This window comes from Lytechinus pictus, chromosome 9, assembly GCF_037042905.1.
Source record: "Lytechinus pictus isolate F3 Inbred chromosome 9, Lp3.0, whole genome shotgun sequence".
NCBI lineage: Eukaryota > Metazoa > Echinodermata > Echinoidea > Temnopleuroida > Toxopneustidae > Lytechinus > Lytechinus pictus.
In genome coordinates this window covers 9,957,851-9,982,665 of record NC_087253.1, presented here as the reverse complement: position 1 = coordinate 9,982,665, position 24,815 = coordinate 9,957,851, and the positions used below count along the sequence as shown (strand labels likewise).

The 24,815-nt window shown below is 37.7% G+C and overlaps 2 protein-coding genes across 2 annotated transcripts in view; one reads left to right on the top strand and one right to left on the bottom strand.

The window, feature by feature from the left end:
- The first annotated feature begins 1,457 nt into the window (after positions 1-1,457).
- Positions 1,458-10,715, top strand: LOC129268313 (FGFR1 oncogene partner 2 homolog). Its single transcript, XM_064104620.1, has 4 exons — positions 1,458-1,580; positions 4,281-4,426; positions 6,046-6,309; positions 6,914-10,715. The coding sequence occupies exons 2-4, from the start codon at positions 4,289-4,291 to the stop codon at positions 7,262-7,264; spliced, it is 753 nt and encodes a 250-aa protein (XP_063960690.1). The 5' UTR covers positions 1,458-1,580; positions 4,281-4,288; the 3' UTR covers positions 7,265-10,715.
- Positions 10,716-13,545: 2,830 nt separating this feature from the next.
- LOC129268314 (transmembrane 7 superfamily member 3-like) overlaps positions 13,546-24,815 on the bottom strand; it is a 37,886-nt gene continuing 26,616 nt past the window's right edge. Inside the window, exon 10 of the mRNA XM_064104618.1 lies at positions 13,546-20,633. Coding sequence (XP_063960688.1) covers positions 20,368-20,633 — 266 coding nt within the window. The 3' untranslated portion in view covers positions 13,546-20,367. The remainder of the gene's footprint in view (positions 20,634-24,815) is intronic.

The following is a 24,815-nucleotide window of genomic DNA, read 5'->3' as shown; positions in this document are numbered from 1 at the left end:
TATATGTTTTTTATGAGCTCCGGCCCAAACCAAAAAGTGAAAACTGATTGATTGATATATAGATTGAATGATTAGTTGTTGATTGATTGGTTGGTTGATTGATTGATAGATGAGTGGATGGATTGATGGATATATGGATTGATTGATTGATTTATTGATTGGTTGGTTGATTGATTGATTTATTGATTGGTTGGTTGATTGGTTTGTCAGTAGATTGGTTGGTTGATTTATTGATTTATTATGTTTGTTTGTCAGTTGGTTGGTTGATTTATTGATTGGTTGGTTGATTGATTGATTTGTTTGTTTGTGTTTCAGTTGGTTGGTTGGTTGATTGATTGATTTGCTTGTTTGTCAGTTGGTTGGTTAATTGATTGATTTGTTTGTCGGTTGATTGATTGGTTGATTGACCGATTGGTTGGTTGACTGATTGATGAATTGAACGAATGATTGATTGATCATAGTGTCTGAATGGTTGATTAGTGGCTTCATTGGCTGATTTGATAGATGGATTGATTAACTAGCCTGATTGATCAAAGGTTTAGGCTACTTGTTTTGTTTTATTAAGTCATGATTTATCTGTTGATTGGTGTATCAGTTCAGTGACATTGATTAACTAATAACATTTTTTAATGATTGATTGTCTGAGTGAGTGATTAATCGGTTGATGGACCAATTGGTTGGTATTAGTAGCCTTGCATATCCATAAAAAAAAAAAAAAGATGCACCTGAAACAGATTTTATTCACATTTCAAAGTCAAGAACTACATGATAAGTGTATACTTTTCCCAGAAACATAATAGATTATGCAGCACTTTTATCAATTTATTGTATATCTATACCTTTATAGAGCAATGTTAATGAATCAAGTTGAACACGGGCATCCGTGTTTTTCCGGGAAAGGGGGGATGTTAAGTAAGTATAATCAATATAATCAGTATAATCACCCCCCCCCCCCCTTTCCCGGGCCTGGCTGGTCTCTGTCCTTATATGTCCCCTTTTGTGTACTCCCTTTTGTACATAAATGTGTTCCTCTTCTCTCCCCGCCTCTCTCTTTAGTTATCATATTATATTATATTGCCATTTCTTTGTTGTTTATCCAATGTTCTTTGAATTCGTAATGAGGAACCTTAATTTACAAGCATTGCTTCACTTAGGTCTCCTCGTCTTCCTTTAAAATTATTTCTTTTCTGTCTTAAGCTGTATAATGTATTTAAAAACAATGTTTTCTGCATACTCTGTTTTATATATACCTGTATGTTTTATCATGTACTCTGCTCATTGTTTCATACACACTTATATGTTTGTCATGTATTCAAACTCAAAGTTGGAAGACAAATAAAATGAACTTATGAACTTATGGTATCGAATCCCGGACCGACTTCATGATGGATGGAACGCTACGAGCTCGGCCAAGCCACGGAACCATGTCGATGTCGCGTCGCGAATTCACGAACAGCGCCATCTCCGGTGAACTGCATGCCAAGATCAGAGAGATAAGCCAAAATTGAAGTCGGAAGTGACAGGATTTGTTTTGCATTTTATGCCTTTCCTTTCTTTTTCCCAAAGCAGGTAAAAGAATTGTGAGTATCTCTCGTTTTTTCTGAATGAATTTCATTGACATCTTGTTCACTTGTATATTCCTAAATTTGTAATTCATATTGCTAATCGAGTGACGACAGCCGGCTACGCTAGTAGTAGTACCGGCGCGGTAGGTACCGTAGACGTAGTACCGGTAGTAGTAGTACGGTACGCTACGCCTACGGCTAGTTACACGCCGCGCCTCGCGGGTCGAGACACCTTGGCTTTTCACCGGTATATCGAATGGGGCGGAGGAGGCGGAGCTGAGGCACATCGCATGCCGGGATCGCATGTATAGTCACGTATAAACTATAATTCAGGAAAATTTTCTTAGGTGGTTCCCACTTTGAAGAGTAGATAAAAAGAGAGATTGCCAATGAGATTTATTTCATCAGTGATGATTTTGACGAAATAAATCTCACTAGTAAACTGTCTTTATCCTCTCGTGAAAAATCTGAAATTAAGATAAATTCCCTATTTTTGAATATTTGGGGAAGTTCTTTAAGTTTAAATGGGTTGAATACTGCCGGGTTGAATACTAGTGCATGTACAGTATTTTGCATTTGAAAAATCTAATTCTGATAGTATGAATCCTAATATTACTCTACCAAATTCAGAAGTTCAGCAGCCTGAGGCTGAGACTTCCAATATTGGAAGACTTCAAGAATCAGAATTAATCCAAAGACCAAACTGACTTCACACAGTCAGGCCGATGTTAAAGATAAATTCCAGTTGTGGGGATGATCTCAAAATGACTTTTTACAGAAATTAATATAATGATCACCAAAATGTCTGTATGAATAAAAAATATGTGCCAAAGGATTCTGGAAGAAATTGTGTGCTTGCTGAGAAATAAGCAAAATAAGCGCGGATTCTGTCACTTCCGTTAGGTCTTTATTCCAGCAATAATATTAATACACTGTCACACGTGTGCCTATCTGCAGTAGAGGCGCACGGCCAATATGGGAGACTCTCTCCAATAAGGGAGACAATCTCCCACATTGGAGACTTGCTTTGCAAAAGGACAAAAGAAACAACACCAACAAAAGCATGATTTTTTCCACCCAAAATTTTGTCTCACTGAGGTCAGAAGCCCATTTGTTTTGTGTGTGATTGACAACAAAAATCCTTATCAAAACAAAAGTAGACGGTGAATTTTTAAAGTAGACGGTGAAAAGGGGTAATTTTTCATGAGGAATCTGCTTATCACATTTTTATTTGCCGCCAAGTTAATCCTTTTGCAGCAAATGTAAACAAAGGAAATTGGACTCCAAAACTGGAGACTGTCTCTGAAATTGGATACCTAGATTCTTTACAAAAGTCTCTGATATTGGAGATAATCTCCCACATTGGAGACAGTCTCCAATATTGGCCGTGCGCCTCTACTGATCTGTGTTGGCGATCTTCAGTGTGATAGTTTTTTAGCTTAGATATCATGATTTCACAAAGTTCAGTTTATGTAACTGTACCAGATCTAGATCCACGATGATATAGTAATACTTAACCTTGGTTTTACAGACTTTCTCACGAAATCAGTATTTTACTGCAACTACTGTCATTTAGCTTTAATCTAAGGGATCTACATTTTCGTGTCAAAATTTGTGATCAATGACTTAAACTAACTACAGTACGGAGCGTAGGTATACAATGTACACACTTACAAAGAGTTGCGATGGGCCCCGTCTTACAAAGATTTGCGATAGATCTGATCAAACTCAACTACTGTTCAAAAATATTTCTAGAAATGATGCATTTTCAATATTAAAATTCATTGATTTCTTGACAATTAGGTGTGTTTGCCGTCGTTACCAAGGACATTTTATAGATTTCCTATAGGTAGAAAAAATATGACACTGATGGATTCCAATAGACTTACGATTGATTGGATCAATCGTAACTCTTTGTAAAGATTGGGCCCAGATAAACCTCGACTACTGTTATATGGAAATCCATCGATATCATAATTTTTCCAACAGGTCGAACAGGAATCTTTCACAATGTCGTTTTGTAGACAAAGAAGAGCACACTGAATCAACAATGATGAATGTATGAATATTCATCGAAATTATCAGATTTTTTTTTTTTTTACAAACGAATTATTTTAGATGTTGATGTTGCTGGCGTTCCATGGTTGTGGTTGATCGGATTAATCGCAACTGTTTGTTAGACGGGACCCGGATGTGTAGATCTGCATGTTCATGTAACCCTTCTAAGAGCGACAATGATAGTTTTGTTGAACTGTGAATTTAATGTCGAGTATTGCCTTGTATCGCCCTCAGATCACAGCATGATGACCATGATGTCCATTGGTGCAAGAAGGCATTTAGAAGGTTGAAAGAACACGACAGTCCTTTTAGGGTTAATAGTCGATACCTTGGTCACATTTGTTCTACGGCGGCCGTACGGCGAGTCGAAAACAGCTGTTTTAACATTTGTTGTACCAACGACATATACATGTAGGTGGTTTGAATTAAAATGAATAAAACGGCTGTTTTCGACTCGCCGTACGGCCGCCGTAGAACAAATGTGACCAAGGTATTAGTCTTCAGATATGTGACCCTCGTAGTGTTGGCTCTGCCCATACCTCTAACTTGACTAAATGACAAAGGCAAAGTAACGACGATTATCCTGCCCTTAGTTTATTAAGCTATTTTAAATTTTTGCAAAATTTTAACGTCAAATTATCTTGTGTCACCTCCTAGATCGTAGCATGATGACATTGTCCATTGATCAAGTACTGTGTGATGCAAGAAGGCTGGTTGAAAGGTTGAAAGAACACGACAGTGCTGCTGATCATCTTATTCAAGAAACTACAACTCTGAACAAGAAAATTGAAGTCATGAAAGAGGTATTAAAATGTCTCACCCTCCACCTGAAAAACTATGACAAGTCACTGTGTAGGGCTCAGTGTAATTAGCTTATACCCCTTTCATAAACCCAATTATGCGGCTAACAGCAGCATAATTTGGTCGTAAAATCGGAGGAGGACCAGAGTTATCCGCATTTTTTTAATGCTGCAATTATCCGCATAATAGCAGCATCGGGACAAGATTTTGAGTTTATGAACGTATTTCCAAATAATGCGGATAATTGCCATGGTGCGGTCACAAGGTCACCCTTTTCCAACACATCGCATCTGAGGGGGCGTGTCCAGTTGTCATGACGATTATCCGCCTTTTTCAGGACGGGCGCTCGTAAAAATAATGCCGATAATTTTCGGAGTTTGTGAACGCAATTTTTATTGAATTATCCGCATTACTATTAGGCGGCTAATTGGAAGATAGGTTTATGAAAGGGGTATAAGATAGTTATTTGGTCTCCATATAAAAGAGTATTTATTCATCTTATACCGGCATTGTCAAAATTTGAAGTGGTAAACTTTGAATACAAAGAGAGATACTAAAGACATTTTGCACACTAATTGGAAATTTCACCGAGTTTCCACATTCACTATGCACACATGAATGGATTCTAAACTTCCAAAACTTTTTCTCTCATGATACTCTCACCAAATACATCTCAATTCGATGAAGTACTTGTTTGTGTTATGATTATTATTGATAGGGTTAAAGTTATATGAATTATTAAAGGCTTAGGATCTGCAGTTTCAGACTTACTGAAAATCTCAAAATTCATTTTGGTCATTTTACTGTGGGTTTTGAGTTGGAGGGTCATTAAATTGTTCATGTTAAAGATTTTTTACAGGTATGTGTGATTGAAGCCGGGTAATAATGCTTTTAAAAAAAATGCTACGTGTTAGACATACCAAGGTTTTTTACCTGACTGCTCAGAAAGCACGAATGCCTGTGAGCAAGCAACCAGGGGACCAACGGCTTAAGGTCCTCTCGGAGGGACCTGGTAATGAGGATAAATGCCTTACCAAAGGGCACTAGTGCACCACTTGGGAATCGAAACCGGGTCACCGGAATCCGGAACCCCCGCTCTACCGACTGAGCTATCGCGTATTATCTTGCATATTCTGTTCTGAAAAAAAGAAATGATTTGATATCTGTGATTGGTTCAATATGAAAGGTTGACTTGAGCTGAGTCTACTGAACTACATGTAAGCTACAATGTAGTGTAATGGAAGCGTCGTGTTGTAGCGGTTCTGACTCTCGCCTTGTAATCAGAGGGTCGTGTGTTCGAATCCCACCATGGCCTAGCGTCCTTTGGCAAGGCGTTTATCCACACTTTGCCACTCTCAACTCGGGTGTTAAATGGGTACACGGTAGGATGTAAGAGCCTATATGTAGGTATGCCTAGCTATTGAGTCTTGGAATGCTCCGCAGGGAGTGGAGAAGGTGTATACATTGTATGCAGGCATGCAAGGATCCGATGACCGGGGTAATAATATGTCTGTAAAGCGCTTAGAGACGTCGTTCTGATGTATTAAGCGCTATATAAATGCAGAATATTAGTAGATAAATGATAATATGTATAAAGCGATGATTGTGTTTTTATTTTCAGTACCAAGAGGAGATCGAGGAGATGAACAACATCGCACGCCACCGGCCCCGCTCCGCCCTGATCCTTGGGATCCAGCAGGAGAACAGACAGATCAGGGAGCTGCAGAAGGAGAACCAGGAGCTGCGGGTGGCCCTGGAGGAGCATCAGTCGGCCCTGGATCTGATCATGAGCAGCTACCGGGACCAGGTCTCGAGGCTGGTCAACGCGAACCAGGCTGAGAGGGACAACATGATTGCTAATAAGAAGACGATGGAGTTTGAACAGGTATGGTTTCGCTTCAAATGTCCGGGTGGGTGTTTCATAAAGCTGTTCGTAAGTTAAGAGCGACTTTAAGAACGACTGGTGATCCTTTCTTGTAGTAAATGGTACACACCATTGCATGATTGGCGATTATTTAGCGCGCAAGAAAGGATCGCCAGTCGTTCTTAAAGTCGCTCTTAACTTACGAACAGCTTTATTAAACGGCCCCCGGACTGATCCAGGATTTACCAGAATGATAAATATAATTGACCATCACAGGATCATCGCCATTGGTAACTGCAATTTTGACAACTACCATGGTAACAGAGCTCAGGAGCTAAATCAAGGTTTCCATGGTAGATACAACAATGCCAAAGTTTTTATGTAACAGACCCTTGAACCTACATGCTGTTTTAGTATCAAGTACCTCACTCTCTTCAGGATAAGCTACTGCTGAAAAAGTTGAATTTACTGGTTTTACACCCAAAATAATGTTTTTATTTCCTTGGTATACTGTAATTCTTTTAAGGATCTTTCCACCCTGTACATGATATAGTATGTTCCATTCTATGGTAAACAAGTTTATTCTTCCCTTTAAACAGAATACTCTCCCTCTATTGATTAACAGGACCCAGCCGTTTCCTCGGTTGAGAAGATCATCGAGATGGCTGCCGTCATGCAGCGGGCCATCGACGTCGACGAGCAGAGCTCCTACGACGTCGAGGAAACCCTGGCGCGACTTCAGATGGAGAACCGTGGCCTTCGAGAACTGCTGCAGATCTCCAGGACAACCCAGGCGAGGCACGCACCCACCTACAGCAGGGAGGGCAGCGAGGACTTGGGAGAGAGGGAAAAGGGCAACGAAGAGGACGGGGAGAAGGAAAACGATACGAGCGAGAGTGACAGTGATAGAGACACGCCGGTCATACACGACACAACTGTCATAGAAATGGATAAGAATGGTGTTCCGTTGAAATGATGTTGGCAGATTCTCTCAAATGAACTAGGGTGAAAATCCCTCGTGATGAAAACTGCACAAGGATGAACTCTATGTGTGACCAAGAATGGATACATCCTGCATAGCTGTAATTGTATTATATTAGAGTGTGCCCCACCCAGGGTTGGGCTCAATTACAAGGTAATTGATCAATTGCATAATTACTTACATTTTTTTTTAGTAATTGTAATTGTAATTAAAGTTTTGAATGGGAAATAATTGGATTGTAATTGAAAAAAATGTAATTGATTTCAATTACTTTTAATTACATTCAATTACTTTACAATAAACTTAACACTCAATCCTTATTAAACTGGGGGGGGGGGGTCAATTTGACCCTCAACTCGACAAATTTCATCACTACGCCGTCGCGCAAAGTTTTTTGATCGCGCCGCTCACTGACTTTTTACTTTCAAATCTTGCACATCTTTTGAGACCAAAATTGCGACGCCCGGGGACGCGGTTCTGAAATTACGCAACATTTTGTAAGTGCATGTCAGACCCGAAATTGCTCAAAAACGTGATTCCGTGTACAAAGTCAATGCAAATTGTGTTTTTTAACAAAAAATCATAGATGTATGATTATTTTCACTTTTGTTGGTTTAAATGGATTTATTTTATGCTATTTATGATCGTATAAGGGTCCCCGACAAAGTTCATTGGAAAAAACAATAAAAAACAAAGGTTTGTAAAAACAAAGAAATACATAAGAATTAAAAAAACAATAAAATACATAAGAAATTAATTATATTTTTGCAATTTTTTTGTAGATATTTGTTAAAAATGTAATAATTGATAGTCCAACCAAAAATTAGCATTCTACTAGCTATATAAATTGAGTTAAAGGCAAAAACACACACAAAAAACAAAATTTATCATACGCTTATTTGCATAATTAATTAATCAAAAATATAAAGAATAAATAAAAAATAAAAATTTACCATACAGTCTTGTAGTTTACATCCGGCTCTACGCGCGTGCAAATTTTTGCGGCGATCGCGCGATCAGCGGCCGAGATCTGAGGGGGGTGAAATTGCCCCCCCCCCCCAGTATATACTGGTCTGAAATAGCCCAGTTAAGATAGGGTTAACTTGTGATTTAATTTCATGACCTTTTTTATGTCAACTGCTTCTGGCTCAAAGAGGGAAACAGGCAGAATCCATTCTCTTTTAAGTTTCTCTGTAACTTAGAATTATGTTGAAAATAGGTGGTAATGTGTACAGAATAAAAGTGATTTCAGTTATGACTTTCCTAGAAAGTAATTGAAATTGTCATTGACAAAAGTAGTTTGTAATTGTAATTGAAAAAAGGAAAAGTAAATGTAATTGAACATTTCTTCAATTACATAATTGTAATTGTAATTGAAGAAAGCAGCTGAGCCCCCCCCCCCCCCTGGCCCCCAACCCTCCCCCCTCCAGAGACAGAAACCCTTTGTCCCAACCATATCGATAGAGATGCCAGTCTTTAGATTCTTTGCCAGATTTCGGGTCCTGCAACTCCCCTACTTCTGGGGCCCCGTTTCATAAAACTTGTTATAATAACAATTTGCAATAACAGTTTAAAGCTACTGAAATCCGCGAATCTGATTGGTTGATAGTACATTTGCTATTGAAATTGTGCATTTGTTATTATAACAAGTCTTTATGAAATGGGGAACCTGGTATTTATTTATTTTTTTATCGTGCAGCACATATGGTGCTATTAGATGTTATGGGCCCCGTCTTACAAAGAGTTAAGATTGATCCGATCAATCGTAACTCTATGGAAATCCATCAGTGTCAAAAAATTTTCTTCGAAAAATTTGCACTATGTCCTTTGTATGCAAAGAGAAGCGCAGTGAATTTTCAAGAAAACAATGAAGGCATGAATATACATCATAGCTAGAAATTATTTTGAACAAACTGTGCATAATATATGTTGACGTTGCTGGCCGTCCATAGTTACGATTGATCAGATTAATCGTAGCTCTATGTGAGACAGGGCCCTGGTTTGTGAAAGCATTGTGGTGTAGCGGTTCTGACTCTCACCTTGTAATCATAGGCTCGTGTGTTCAAATCCCACCATGGCCTAATGTCCTTTGGCAGGGCGTTAATCCACACTTTGCCACTCTTCACCCAGGTGTTAAATTGGAACCTGGTAGGATGCAAAAGCCTATGTACAGGTAGTCTGCAGGAACAGACCCTGATTGAAACTTTGATCAGCAAGTGTGTCTCCATGCAAAGACTAGCACATACATGTACAAACCTTGCTGTTTCAGAGGGCCTTCAGTACAGAAGGCATGAGTAGGCTGCACATTCAGACCCTTAACTCGAGTGAAGGGTTTGCACAGCAGACTAATGTACATACAGGTAGTATGCTGAGTTGAGTCTTGGAACTCTTGCTGGAATGCTCCCCAGGGAGTGGAGAAAGTGCATGTAGGGTTGATAATAATTACTTGTGAGTGATAAAAATGCAAAGTACTATGTTATTATTATTAATTTTTTCAAAGTTTTTGGAATCCATTTTATTCTAGTTTAATTTCTCTCTTATAGTATAATTTGAGTTGTTTCGCAGAGCTTAGCCTTAAATAGGATGAGGTGACCAGTATTAGTGAGGAAGCAACTCTTATAAAATTGTTTTAATTATTGGAAAATATTTTGGGTTAGGTATAAAAATGGGGTTCTTATTTAAGGGTTGTAGAAATTATTTACCTGAGAAAATTTGAATTACAGCTGCTTGACCAATATTTATTCACCCCTAGCAATTAAGAAATTTTGAGTGAGGTATAAAATTGGGTCCTTATTTAACTGTTTTAGAAATGATTTACCTCAGAAAAATCAAATGGCAGCTGCGTGACTAATCTTTTTTCACCCCACACGGCATACTGTCATGTCATTATACATCCATCAGTACATTGCCAATTCGTCTATTGCCATCTCGTCAACTCATCACATGCTCTAACTCCATTTAGTCTAATGCCATTCCGTCAACATTTCGTCTAACAATCATTTGGTCCAGTAACTCTTTGGTCCAATCATCACTTCGTCGAATCACCAGTTCGTCTATAATCATTTCGTCTGATAACCAGTTGGTCTAATATCCATTTTATTTTCATTCATTTAGCCCAATTAACACTGTCCAATTTGACCAAATGGTATGTGGACTAAATGGCTATTGGACCAACTGGTTATTAGACGAAATGGTGAGTGAACAAAATGGCAATTAGACCATGTTGTAATTGGACGAATTGGCACTAGACCATTTGGAATATAATCCCATCTATCTTGTCCCAAAATCTTTCTATTGTCCCACGATCATTGTATTGTCCATTTACCTTGTATGTAAAGCGCACACTATTTTTTCCTGGATCTTTATGTATACAACTGTACAAATGGTGTAGACTGAATATAATGAATTGTACATTAAAACTTTTTAGAAAAAAACAAGATAAAAAGTCTTTCCATTCCTTGGTTATTTGTCATGTGCTACAGATGAATCAAATTCCAAGAATTACATTGTACATGTACACTGTCGCTGGTGGGCTGATGAAACCTCGTATCTAAAAATGTTGAGGTCAGCTTAGAATAGGCTGTATTTCAAAATTACAGCAATGGCGGCAGTCTCATATTGTTTAAAAACAGTAGCCTGATACCTGTGAAGAACTCTTTCGAGGCAAAAGAAGGTTGTTGTTACCCATGTTATAACTCAATAATCGAGCTTATTCTGAGCTGTCATAAAAATATATGAATTTTGAGGTACAAGGTTTTATCTGCCCACCATGCAGCGCTTTGTTAGAGTAGAGTCCCCAGATTTCCATTTTGAAAAACGGAAATTCTGTGTTTGAAACACTAGACTATGCAGTAACATGTACAAGCGTTGTGGCCCAGTGGATTAGTCTTCGGACTTTGAAACAGAGGGTCGTGGGTTCGAATCCCAGCCATGGCATAATTTCCTTCAGCAAGAAACTGATCCACAATGTGCTGCACTCAACCCAGGTGAGGAAAAATGGGTACCGGTAGGAAGTAATTCCTTAAAAAGCTGTGTGCGCTATGAACGCCTAGCTTAGCCGGGTAGCATAGGAGCGCCTTGAGCACCTAACAAGGTGGATATGTGCGCAATATAAATACCCTATATTATTATTATTATTAACACAATTGTAAAGAGTGAAAGATCAAATACAAATCTCTTTAAGTTTTAATTAAGCTCCCAATTAACATATACACACTGCAATAGGCAAATATTTTTTTTTAAACACTGCAAACAGTATGAACAAGTCTTTCCACCCATGTATGTATTTTGCTATGATTTTCATTGTATTTTTCATAACTCAATTTTTAGGTGCCAGAAAATAGTGTTTTCTGTGAAATTCTGTGCTCTTACCAATTGTAAAGAGTGAAAATAAAAGACAAATCTTTTAGTTTTTAATTAAGCTCCCAATTAACATATACACACTGCAGTATGCAAATATTTTTTTTAAACACTGCAAACAGTATGAACAAGTCTTTCCACCCATGTACGTATTTTGCTATGATTTTCATTGTATTTTTCATAACTCATTATTTAGGGGCCATAAAATAGTGTTTTCTGTGAAATCCTGCAAATGCTGCGCTCTTAATACCAAATCTGAAAACTTTTCAATTTTCTGTAATGCGGAAAACTGGGGACTAAAGATTAATTCGCTGTGGTTCATATTGGTAATAGAGCTAAATATGTAACAATAAAATACAGGGATGATACGTGGATAATGATCTCTGCGAAAACTTTTTTAAGGTATTAAGGGAAAAAAAAATTAAGATAAAGTCGAAGAGTAGAATATTAAAGAAGGGAAATGCACCCTGTTAATAAGTCTGTTTTAATAAAAGTACAAATGTAAGAGAAAAGTAGAGAAAAATATTGAAGGTATCATGAGAATCCGTCAAAGAATAATAAAGTTTTGCTTTTGTGAAATCATATGTGAACGGCTCCTCCCCTATTGCCTAGTCATGTGATCTCATCAATCACCTCATTTAAAGGTAAAAGACAGAAGTTGCAGCAAAAAATTATTTCATGAGAAAGTCTTTAAATCAATGTTAATTGTCTAAATAGTATACATGTACATCTAGATCTGGTACATAAATGTAAAATCATAAAATCTACCTATCGATAATTTTGATGATCACTATAAGCCCAGAAGAGTGTATTAATATTGCTTCGAAAAATACCAGACATTTGATGGAATTCCGTGCCTGTTACGCTCATTTCTCAGCAGTTACGCATTTTCTTCCAGAGCTATTTGGCACATGTATATTTTATTCATACATACAAATACTTTGGTGGTAACTTTTGGATTCTGTTTGAACTCATTTTGAGATCGTTACAACGGGTATTCATCTTTAATATCTGCTTCAATATGAAACATGTTTTCAGTTTGTTTATAGAATTTATATTATATGACATAGGGTGATTGTTCGCATGTGACGTCAAACATTCAAAATCTTAAAAAATTTTCAGCTCTCTTATTCTGTGATGTCAGGGCAATTCCATAAAATGTAGAGCGGTGTTGGCTCAGTCGGTAACGCGTCTGCCCGTCGAACCAAAGATCATGGGTTCGAGTCCAACCCGGGCGGATGACTGAAGCCAGTGCGTTGTGTGTAAACGTCTCTCCCATGTTTCATAGATGCAGGCTATGTTACAATGGAAAACACTCCGTCCCTCGGATAGGACGTTAAATGGAGGCCCTGTGTAGAGGAGAGTAACCACCTTTGCACGTTATGAACCCACTGCACTATTCGTATAAGAGTAGGGGGAAACCCCGGTGTAGTGGTCCACCTGCATTCCCCCCAATCAGTTATATCGGGAGGAGAGACCTGCGGGTCAAAGTGATTCAGTTTGCTTTTCGCATCCCAGGCACAGGTGACGCCAAACAAATAATAATGATAATAAAATGATCCACCTTATTGCCATACGTCAGACTTCCATTTCTCTCAAGTTTTACTTCACTTCATAAACTGACCAAGTCATGGTCCTTTGAGAACATTGCAGGCTGTCATACATGTAAGAACCAGAAATCAGAGACAGAAAATTTCATGAAGTTCCCACATTTAGGGGGTCGGACGTACCTACATATTTTATGGAATTGTCCATTTTCTCAATTTATTCTGGCATGATATCTCTAAGTAAGGTTTCAAGTCAAAAGTAGAATCATAGCCTTGACCTTAAACATTTGCAGTTCGTCACATATTCACAAAATACACACAGACAAAAGAACAACAAAACCCCTAACTGACAATATTTTCTATTAATGATTTTATTTTTTGCGTGTATCAAAATATATATGATGGTAAATACATGTATATCTTTCTAGAAAAAAAATTCTCACTTCTGGTGAGGCCTGTTATTTTATTTCATATCACAATAAATAAAATGAGATGGATTGTGTCATAAGAGTGAAAGGGGCAAAATTTGTTAATTGAATTGAGTGATACATGTAGCATGATAATTGAAAAATATTGTCTTACTATCTAAAGCCTGTCTCACACTATGCGATTCGTTGCGATCCGAATTTCAAAATAATTGTGATATTTGATATGGATATTCCAACTAATCAAATATTTCGGATCAGAGTTAAGAATAGTGGTAGGAGTACTAAAATCAAAATTCAGTCCAGTTAGAGCTGCCTGAATGAATAAAAACAACTTAAATTCCAAATCGTAATGGCGTCATCATCGGCTGCGATTTGAAGCCAATTTGGACTTAACTCCGACCATAGTGCTTGCCGCAAAGCAAATGTATGATTTTAGTTTTCCTAATATGCCAAACTTAAAAAAAATATTTTGCTTCTTGGAACTTTCATATTTAATGCAAAATGCGATTTCTTCAAAAATCGCGTCGCACCGGATCGCATAGTGTGAGATGGGCCAGCCCAGCGTACACAACGTGATGCAATTGCACCAGGATTTGATTGGATTAAAGTTGCCAATCGCAGTGCCATCGCATCGCAGGCCAGCACACATATTGCAACAGCTCTGCAGCACGCTGCATGTCATGAAGACATAAGCAAATTTGCAGAAACATTGCAAAAAGATTTATGTCAAATGTCCGAGATCTGGTCTGCGATCCTACTGCAACAAAGCGGGTCGCAGTTGCAGCCCGTCTGTTTGGCGCACACTCTGTGATTTGTTGCGATCTGATCTTGTTGCAATCGCGTAGCATAATGTGCGCTGGGCTTATCAGTACAGTACTTGATACATGATTACAATCACAATACACGAGTTTGGAAGCACCTTCAGATAAAAGTAGTTTGTAGAAATGAATTAAAATGCCATGGAAAGAATTGTGCATACATTTAGTGTACTGCCTAGGAGACATTTACAGTTCATAACGCCTTTACTTTTTTAAGCGATCTGAATGCATCTTTATACAAAGTTTAACAACAGAGTTAGACCATGGTCTAAGTGAAACCGGACTTCAAAATATGGGCCAATGCATTTACGTTTTGAAGCGAGCTGAGTGCGTCTTTATACAAAGTTTAACAAATGCATGAAACGTACAGTGTACTAAATCTCAAATCAATCTGATCCTTAATTAGAATATAACGTTCATGCACAAGTCATTTCAGAAATACAGGCCCTACACTGTAATTATCAAAAAACAATATGGCTTCAAGACTGTTCGAGGCCTGAAACAAACAAAAAATAAAACTAAATGTAATGCCAAGCAATCTCAATGCACTTTAAACGCCAACAAAGAAGTTTACGTTCTAACCAACTATTGCACTTTACAAATTCACAAAATAAAAATGATAAACCTACAAAAAAAATTAAACGATCAAACCGACTTTGAAACAGATCTCCACAGGTAACCGATGTATGTCCATTTGCACTGACACATGGGTGTTAGTAACACAAAAATTAAAAACGCAGCTTGATATAATCACAGATACTACGAGGGGAAGTTCGGACACTTCGGCGATTTTTGAAACGCTCGATTAATCCTCATGGGGATGGGCACCCACTAGCGTTGAGTAAGTAAACCATCGCACATCGGCACGCTGCTGTGTATTAAACTTATGGGGTAAAATGAGAGAGGGGATTTGGGAGAGGGCACAAGGGGGGCGCATGGAAATAATTCCACCTTTTATTACCCAGAATATATATATATTCATCTTTGATTTAAGAAAAACAAATTTGAATAAAAAAATTCGAAAATGTACAAATCTTCGATTCCTTTACCCCTTCACCATTTCTCTCTTATGTTTTGTACACAACCATATCGCGAAAAGCAAAGGTAAAAAAAGGTCGTTACTTTAATACTCGATGCTGTAGGGCGCTCTTCCCGAGCGTTTCATTGCGCGCTCTATGTACTGTCCGATCTTCCCCTTGTAGTATCTTTGATTTAATACACATTGGATTCTACACTAATAAATCACATTGATTGCCATGATGGCATGCATTTCAAAGGGGAAGTTTACCCTGACGAAAACTTTGTTGTAAGAATGGAAGAAAAAATAAAAATTGTTGGTGAAGGTTTGAAGAAAATTCATTTAATATTAAGAATTTTTTTAGAATTTAAAGTTTTTTTAGATTTGGCATAAAAAAACGAGAAGCTGCCCCATATATTATACAATATACGATGCATAAATTAAATTTTTTAATGATTCGTGGTGACTTATTCTCATTTTTTTTTAGGAGCGGGTGTGAAATCATTTGTGTATTGTTATACAGAAGGTACAGTATGATGGGGGGACCTAAAGCTACGCACTTTGTTTACAAAAGATAAAAACTAAGCCAATTTTAATATTCTAACAAATCATCTTTCACAAATTTGTGTTAAATATTGTAAAGATTCATAACCAAAAAGAAAATGTCACAAAACTCACTAATACGAAAATCCCGCCATGTTTCCGAACACCTCTTGATTTCGCCACCTGATATAGATCGGGGTCCTAAAGCTACGCACTCAATTTATCATGCAAAGAAAAAGTATTTCCTGTATCTAAACTTCTAAATAATGTTCCTATTCTTATAGGAAAATATGAAATCAAAGTGAATATAACTTCAAAATTCCAAACAGTTGCTGGTTTTCTCTGTATTTAGCGATTTATTGCAGCCTCTGTAGACAAATTTGAATAGGAATCGTTCGTCACACTGCAGTCACTAGCTCCACACACAGAGTGCGCATTTTGCAATTGAAATTGCATGCGCGTTGGAGTGGTGCTTAGCTTTAGGACCCGCGTAGCTTTAGGGCCCCTACCATACAATAAAAAACATTTTCAATTTTCTGAAAAAATATTTCATCGATTTTTTACCATACGATATGTAGGAAAGCTGCTCGCATGTGACTTCACAAATCAAATAATTAAAATCGAAATAACTTTTTTATTTTTTGATGGATTTTCCTCAAACCTTCGCCAATATTTTGGAATTATTTTTTGTGCTATTTTTACAATAAACTTTTTGTCAGGGTGAACTTTCCTTTTACATATTACGAGACATTAGCGGGCCCGTTTTACTTTTTATCATAAATTCAAATTAACTACATGTACATGTACATGTAGTTGATGATGTGGATTTGCCTTCAACAATAACACTCCAATGTTCAATTCACTAAAATATCCAAATGAATTCACATGATCATTGATTTTCATAGAATAGCTTCATCTACAGTATCAATAGCCTCAAAATACCATGAAAATGTATGTATTAAATAGAGACATGTAAAGTACTTGTATGCATTTAAAATACAATGTACAAAAAGAAATATAGCGTATTGCATGAACCTGATGATACATACATAGTCCAATACAATCGCGATAATCAATTTAAGGCACATTTTCTATAAAAATGAACACAAATTATTTCTCAAAGACTTAATTTTCAGTTACAATCTGCAAGTGCACATATGCATTGTGTGAACAGCATCATTAATAAAATTGTGATAAACTTTTTCATGTACTTGGCATTTTTCACATTTTTCAAAATGCGTATTTGTCATCTGTCAACTCTTACTTGAAATATTAGAAAAAAATTAAGTGTTAGCACACTACATGTATGTGTATTAATGCCGCCGCACACCTTACGTCAAGACTTTTTTTAGTAGAGACCAATAAAGTTTCAAATCGTAGCCATTCCTACGATTGCTACAGGTATGACGTCATTACGACTAGATATCAAATTCGCTTTCATTCTGATAAGGATAATAGCATAGTCACGGATTCGCGTATTAGTATTCATATGATTTAGAACATTACACAGTACGATATTCCATGCCTTTAAATATTAGAATCAAATTCTACTACGTTTTCTTCCAAAATCGGGTCGCAGACCAATCGTAAGGTGCGCGATGGCCTTTAGTAATACACAACAATGAAATACAGATTTGCGGTACACAGAAGAGCATAATACACATGGAATCTTATAATCTTACACTATTTTCATGTTCTAAGCCTTTGGGGACTGACTGATTTTGCAAAACAAATTGGCCCGAATTCACAAAGGTGGTTTTCAAAACCCACGGTTGAATCCATGGTTTATGCAGATTTCCTGTATAAATTACGCTTAATTTATCGCGTATCGGGCGCATGTTTAAAAAAATGTCCAATGCTGATGCGCGCTTTTGTCACAGTTCGCCAAATTGACGCCTCTTGCCGTAGTTATCCACGCTATTTTATTCATGAGTCCACTCTTCAAACAGTGGACTCATGAATAAAATTGCGTATCTTACCATGGTAACATGATATTCCGTGGTTTGGAACAAGAACTTTTCAGTATCGTTTCGTAAGAAATACACAATTTCAATAACAAATGTACAATCAACCAATCAGATCGTAGGATTTCAGTAGCTTAAAACTGTTATTGCAAATTTCTCATTACAATATGTAACAGGCCCATATTGAGCTATCATTGCAGAGCAACAAAGATCATTTAAATTGCATGAAGAAAAATTACTATAAAAATCTACGAGTACTGTGCACATATTTTCCCTACACAAGTATATTCCATTTAATTCTGAGAAATGTTTGAATTCAAGAAATCACTATATCCTTTAATTGGCAATGCATCATAGATCCCAAATCACGGTTTTCCCAAAGCAAATACAGAACTTAGATATTAATGTGGCCAATTTGAAGAGTAAACATTGATCAAATAAGGCATCGTATAATCCATCACCCTGAATGGACTAAAAGAGTGAGCTGGGCCTACCAGAATTGTTGCATTATAATAACCAATACTTCATTTCATAATATATACTAATATCAGAGTTTTTGTTTATAGTGCACACCATAATCAACAACCCAAAAAAATATTTGCATGATGTAAACTTAACAAATCACAGTGCGTACGTACATTGTACCTAATTTCATTTTCATTCTAAATATCATAATGAACCATTGTTTACAATATCAAGGTGGATTAATAATGATTTTTTTTCCATTGACAATTTTTTTTGTGAGATGCAGGTTGCATTCATGAGATAAAATAGGAAGATGAAGAGTTCATTCATTCATTTATTTTGTATTCTTAAACAAGGAAGCCAAGTCAGAAGATAGTTTACTTGGGGGCTAATCAAATGAATATTCATGTCATATTAGTCAGAATCCATGCATATTCATGAACTATCAGTTCTAATCACATTTAAAAATTCATGGAATATTAGTCAAAATCAGATGAATATTCATGAGTTGTCCAAATAGAAATAAATTATTAATTCAATACTACTCCAAATTGCATGAATATTCATGAACCAATGGTAAAAAAATCATGAATATTCATGAAAAATGTTAATCCAAGTAACATGAATATTAAAAAATTATTCCAAAGTAGATTAAGTAGTATTCATGCAATTTTAGTCCAGATCAAATGGAATATTCAAAACTATCGGTCAAAATCATGAATATTTGTGAACCAATGGTTAAAAAAAAATCATGAATATTCATGAAAAATACTAACCCAAGTAACATGAATATTAAAAAAAATATTTCAAAGAAGATTTAGTAGTATCCATGCAATTATAGTCCAAATCATATGAATATCCATGAACTATTACTCCAAACCACATAAATGAAAATAAATTAATTATCCAAGTAGGTATCAATATATAAAACAAAGAAAAACAGAGTTTTATTATGCTGTAAAGCAAATACAGAAAAAACCACTGGCTCATTTTGGAAAAAAATGGGAATCTCAATTTCTTTATGATTTCTTGGACATACTTCAGAGACATATCCTAAGTTTTCAGAACATCTATGATGATAAATGATTATTAATGGAAGGAATGTATAAAGAATTACATATAAAATGTAGATAGTTTTACCTCGAAATGAGGAAAATGAGCCAATACTTTCAGACGTTATTCCAGAGGGTGCTTCACAGAGCTTTAAGTATAACTTAAGAGTTGCACCTAGATGCCGACACATACATGATATGCAACGTGCAATCTTATTGATTAATAGATCAGATCAGATCATGCCTCGATCTTGGCATGATCTGACCAATGCGGTCTTGACTTTTATAATGCACGCAACTAGACATGTAAGTGCGACTCTAAGTCACGCTTAAATCTTTGTGAAACACCCCCCAGAAAATGTAAATCTGATTGTAAATTGCTGAATGGTCTACATCCGCTTTGTCTATTTTCCATTTGGTCTCATCCCACATGGTCTAACCCTATTTGTCTAATCATCATTTGGTTTAGTTCCATTCAGCCCAGTTACCTATACGCCTAACTTCCAGTTAGGCTATACCCATATCGGTTATCATCTATATAGAGTGTTTTAGCGATAAATTAAAAATGCATATTTTGGTCTGCAAATTTCTCCCTCTTTTTTTTTTTGGGGGGGGGGTGTGGTATTAGACTACCAGGAAAGTAGACCAACTGCTCATAGACCAAGGGAATTTAGACCAATCTCACAGAGCAAGATCTTGCACTATTGATAGTAGACCAAATGGATTTATCCCATGAGATATAAGACTGAGAAGTAGTCTAGACCAAGACAATATCAACCAAATTCCCATTACAAGGTCTTTCACTAATCTACAATAAAATGATAGTAGACCAAATAGGCTTGGCCCATGCGATCTGCTTGTACACCAAGTAATATAAAACTATCTCAATAGCAATCTCTTTTACTAATCTACAATGAGTGGATTCCTGTCGTCAAAGTCCACGTCGCCCGCGTTCACGTTTCCCGCTGGATCCTCCAACACGCGTTGCTGGCCTTGGCGCTCTCGATCCTCGTAGCGGTTACGATTCCTCATCGCCTTCTCGTGGTTACGCTTCAGCAGGTTCTCCTTGTAGCGACAGAGCGGGAAGTCACGTCGCCCTCTGGTGAGCCGACGCTGAACAAGAACACCGGCTACGATCAGGACAAACCACAATCCTATCAGGAAGTAATCTGTTGGACAGAAGAAAACATAAATTATTTTAGTAATTGAACAATTATCGTTCTGATGAATAAGTGACGGCAGGACATTTATTAACTCTTTGTGCGCTGGGCCACGAACCCCTCTGTGTTGAATTCTTTTCAGGGAGGGAAACAATGCATTGTTTGCTTGAGCGTGAAATGCGAAGTTCGCACGGCACCAAGTGTGCATACGTGCGAAGTACGCATGGAAAGGGTTAATGCTGGCAATTCAATTCAATCTGAAATTGTTTGGCATACTTTTCATTTCAGCTTTATCACAATATTGAACTTGAAAACCATGTATCAATAAAATTGAAAATCGAATAACCATGTAGTATTTCTTAATTTCTTCACTTCTTCATTCCTTGATTTTTACTTCAAAGTTCACCAATATCTCTATGTACATGTACATGTACTGTAAACTGTACCGGGTAGTTTTTGTTTCAATTGACCTTGACATTTTTGTAAGGTTAGCAGAGGGGGAAGGGGGGAGGTTTGGGGATAGGGGTGAGGGGGGGGGAGGTTTGGGGATAGGGGTGAGGAGTGGGGGAGAGGTTTGGGGATAGGAGTGAAGGGGGGGGTTGGGGTGAGGGGTGGAGGGGATAGAGATGGGGATGTGCCCTGTCTGTGGTTTCATGCACCCGAACTTACCTGAGGGGTTCATTTGTATGATGACATACATGGGCTTCACTGTAACCTGGTATGTATGATTTCATGAACACCACCTAAAGATTTACCTAAAGGGTTCATCGGTACAATGACATGGGCTTCACTGTACCCTAGTATATATGATCTTATGAAGAACAACACATAAAGACTTACCTAAAGGGTTCATCGATACAATGACATGGGCTTCACTGTACCCTGGTATATATGGTCTTATGAAGAACAACACATCAAGACTTACCTAAAGGGTTCATCGGTACAATGACATGGGCTTCACTGTACCCTAGTATATATGGTCTTATGAAGAACACCACCTAAACACTTACCTAAAGGGTTCATCGGTACAATGACATGGGCTTCACTGTACCCTAGTATATATGATCTTATGAAGAACAACACATAAAGACTTACCTAAAGGGTTCATCGGTACAATGACATGGGCTTCACTGTACCCTGGTACATGTATGTATTATCTTATGAAGAACACATAAAGACTTACCTAAAGGGTTCATCGGTACAATGACATGGACTTCACTGTACCCTGGTATGTATGATCTTATGAAGAACAACACCTAAAGACTTACCTAAAGGGTTCATCGGTACAATGACATGGGCTTCACTGTACCCTGGTATGTATGATCTAATGAAGACCACCACCTAAAGACTTACCTAAAGGGTTCATCGGTACAATGACATGGGCTTCACTGTACCCTGGTACGTATGATCTAATGAGGAACACCACCTAAAGGGTTCATCGGTACAATGACATGGGCTTCACTGTACCCTGGTATGTATGATCTAATGAAGGACACCACCTAAAGACTTACCTAAAGGGTTCATCGGTACAATGACATGGGCTTCACTGTACCCTGGTATGTATGATCTAATGAAGAACACCACCTAAAGACTTACCTAAAGGGTTCATCGGTACAATGACATGGGCTTCACTGTACCCTGGTATGTATGATCTAATGAAGAAGACCACCTAAAGGACCTACCTAAAGGGTTCATCGGTACAATGACATGGGCTTCACTGTACCCTAGTATATATGATCTTATGAAGAACAACACATAAAGACTTACCTAAAGGGTTCATCGGTACAATGACATGGGCTTCACTGTACCCTAGTATGTATGATCTTATGAAGAACAACACATAAAGACTTACCCAGGGTTCATCGGTACAATGACATGGGCTTCACTGTACCCTGGTATGTATGATCTAATGAAGAACACCACCTAAAGACTTACCTAAAGGGTTCATCGGTACAATGACATGGGCTTCACTGTACCCTAGTATATATGATCTTATGAAGAACAACACATAAAGACTTACCCAGGGTTCATCGGTACAATGACATGGGCTTCACTGTACCCTGGTATGTATGATCTAATGAGGAACACCACCTAAAGGACCTACCTAAAGGGTTCATCGGTACAATGACATGGGCTTCACTGTACCCTGGTATGTATGATCTAATGAAGAACACCACCTAAAGACTTACCTAAAGGGTTCATCGGTACAATGACATGGGCTTCACTGTACCCTAGTATATATGATCTTATGAAGAACAACACCTAAAGACTTACCTAAAGGGTTCATCGGTACAATGACATGGGCTTCGCTGTACCCTGGTATGTATGATCTAATGAAGAACACCACCTAAAGACTTACCTAAAGGGTTCATCGGTACAATGACATGGGCTTCACTGTACCCTAGTATATATGATCTTATGAAGAACAACACATAAAGACTTACCTAAAGGGTTCATCGGTACAATGACATGGGCTTCACTGTACCTTGGTATGTATGATCTAATGAAGACCACCACCTAAAGACTTACCTAAAGGGTTCATCGGTACAATGACATGGGCTTCACTGTACCCTGGTATGTATGATCTAATGAAGAAGACCACCTAAAGGACCTACCTAAAGGGTTCATCGGTACAATGACATGGGCTTCACTGTACCCTAGTATATATGATCTTATGAAGAACAACACATAAAGACTTACCTAAAGGGTTCATCGGTACAATGACATGGGCTTCACTGTACCCTAGTATGTATGATCTTATGAAGAACAACACATAAAGACTTACCCAGGGTTCATCGGTACAATGACATGGGCTTCACTGTAACCTGGTATGTATGATCTAATGAAGAACACCACCTAAAGACTTACCTAAAGGGTTCATCGGTACAATGACATGGGCTTCACTGTACCCTAGTATATATGATCTTATGAAGAACAACACATAAAGACTTACCCAGGGTTCATCGGTACAATGACATGGGCTTCACTGTACCCTGGTATGTATGATCTAATGAGGAACACCACCTAAAGGACCTACCTAAAGGGTTCATCGGTACAATGACATGGGCTTCACTGTACCCTGGTATGTATGATCTAATGAAGAACACCACCTAAAGACTTACCTAAAAGGTTCATCGGTACAATGACATGGGCTTCACTGTACCCTAGTATATATGATCTTATGAAGAACAACACCTAAAGACTTACCTAAAGGGTTCATCGGTACAATGACATGGGCTTCGCTGTACCCTGGTATGTATGATCTAATGAAGAACACCACCTAAAGACTTACCTAAAGGGTTCATCGGTACAATGACATGGGCTTCACTGTACCCTAGTATATATGATCTTATGAAGAACAACACATAAAGACTTACCTAAAGGGTTCATCGGTACAATGACATGGGCTTCACTGTACCTTGGTATGTATGATCTAATGAAGACCACCACCTAAAGACTTACCTAAAGGGTTCATCGGTACAATGACATGGGCTTCACTGTACCCTGGTATGTATGATCTAATGAAGAACACCACCTAAAGACTTACCTAAAGGGTTCATCGGTACAATGACATGGGCTTCACTGTACCCTAGTATATATGATCTTATGAAGAACAACGCCTAAAGACTTACCTAAAGGGTTCATCGGTACAATGACATGGGCTTCACTGTACCCTAGTATATATGATCTTATGAAGAACACATAAAGACTTACCAGAAGGGTTCATCGGTACAATGACATGGGCTTCACTGTACCCTGGTATGTATGATCTAATGAAGAACACCACCTAAAGACTTACCTAAAGGGTTCATTGGTACAATGACATGGGCTTCACTGTACCCTAGTATATATGATCTAATGAAGAACACCACCTAAAGACTTACCTAAAGGGTTCATCGGTACAATGACATGGGCTTCACTGTACCCTAGTATATATGATCTTATGAAGAACAACACCTAAAGACTTACCTAAAGGGTTCATCGGTACAATGACATGGGCTTCACTGTACCCTAGTATATATGATCTTATGAAGAACACATAAAGACTTACCTAAAGGGTTCATCGGTACAATGACATGGGCTTCACTGTACCCTAGTATATATGATCTTATGAAGAACACCTAAAGACTTACCTAAAGGGTTCATCGGTACAATGACATGGGCTTCACTGTACCCTGGTATGTATGATCT

What these genes read in the sequence shown, in the direction of transcription:
- LOC129268313 (XM_064104620.1), top strand. Translation starts at nt 4,289, where the DNA reads ATGATGACATTGTCCATTGATCAAGTACTGTGTGATGCAAGAAGGCTG. An exon ending in AAATTGAAGTCATGAAAGAG is followed by an intron (nt 4,427 to 6,045) that starts GTATTAAAATGT and finishes TTTTATTTTCAG; the next exon opens with TACCAAGAGGAGATCGAGGA. An exon ending in AGACGATGGAGTTTGAACAG is followed by an intron (nt 6,310 to 6,913) that starts GTATGGTTTCGC and finishes ATTGATTAACAG; the next exon opens with GACCCAGCCGTTTCCTCGGT.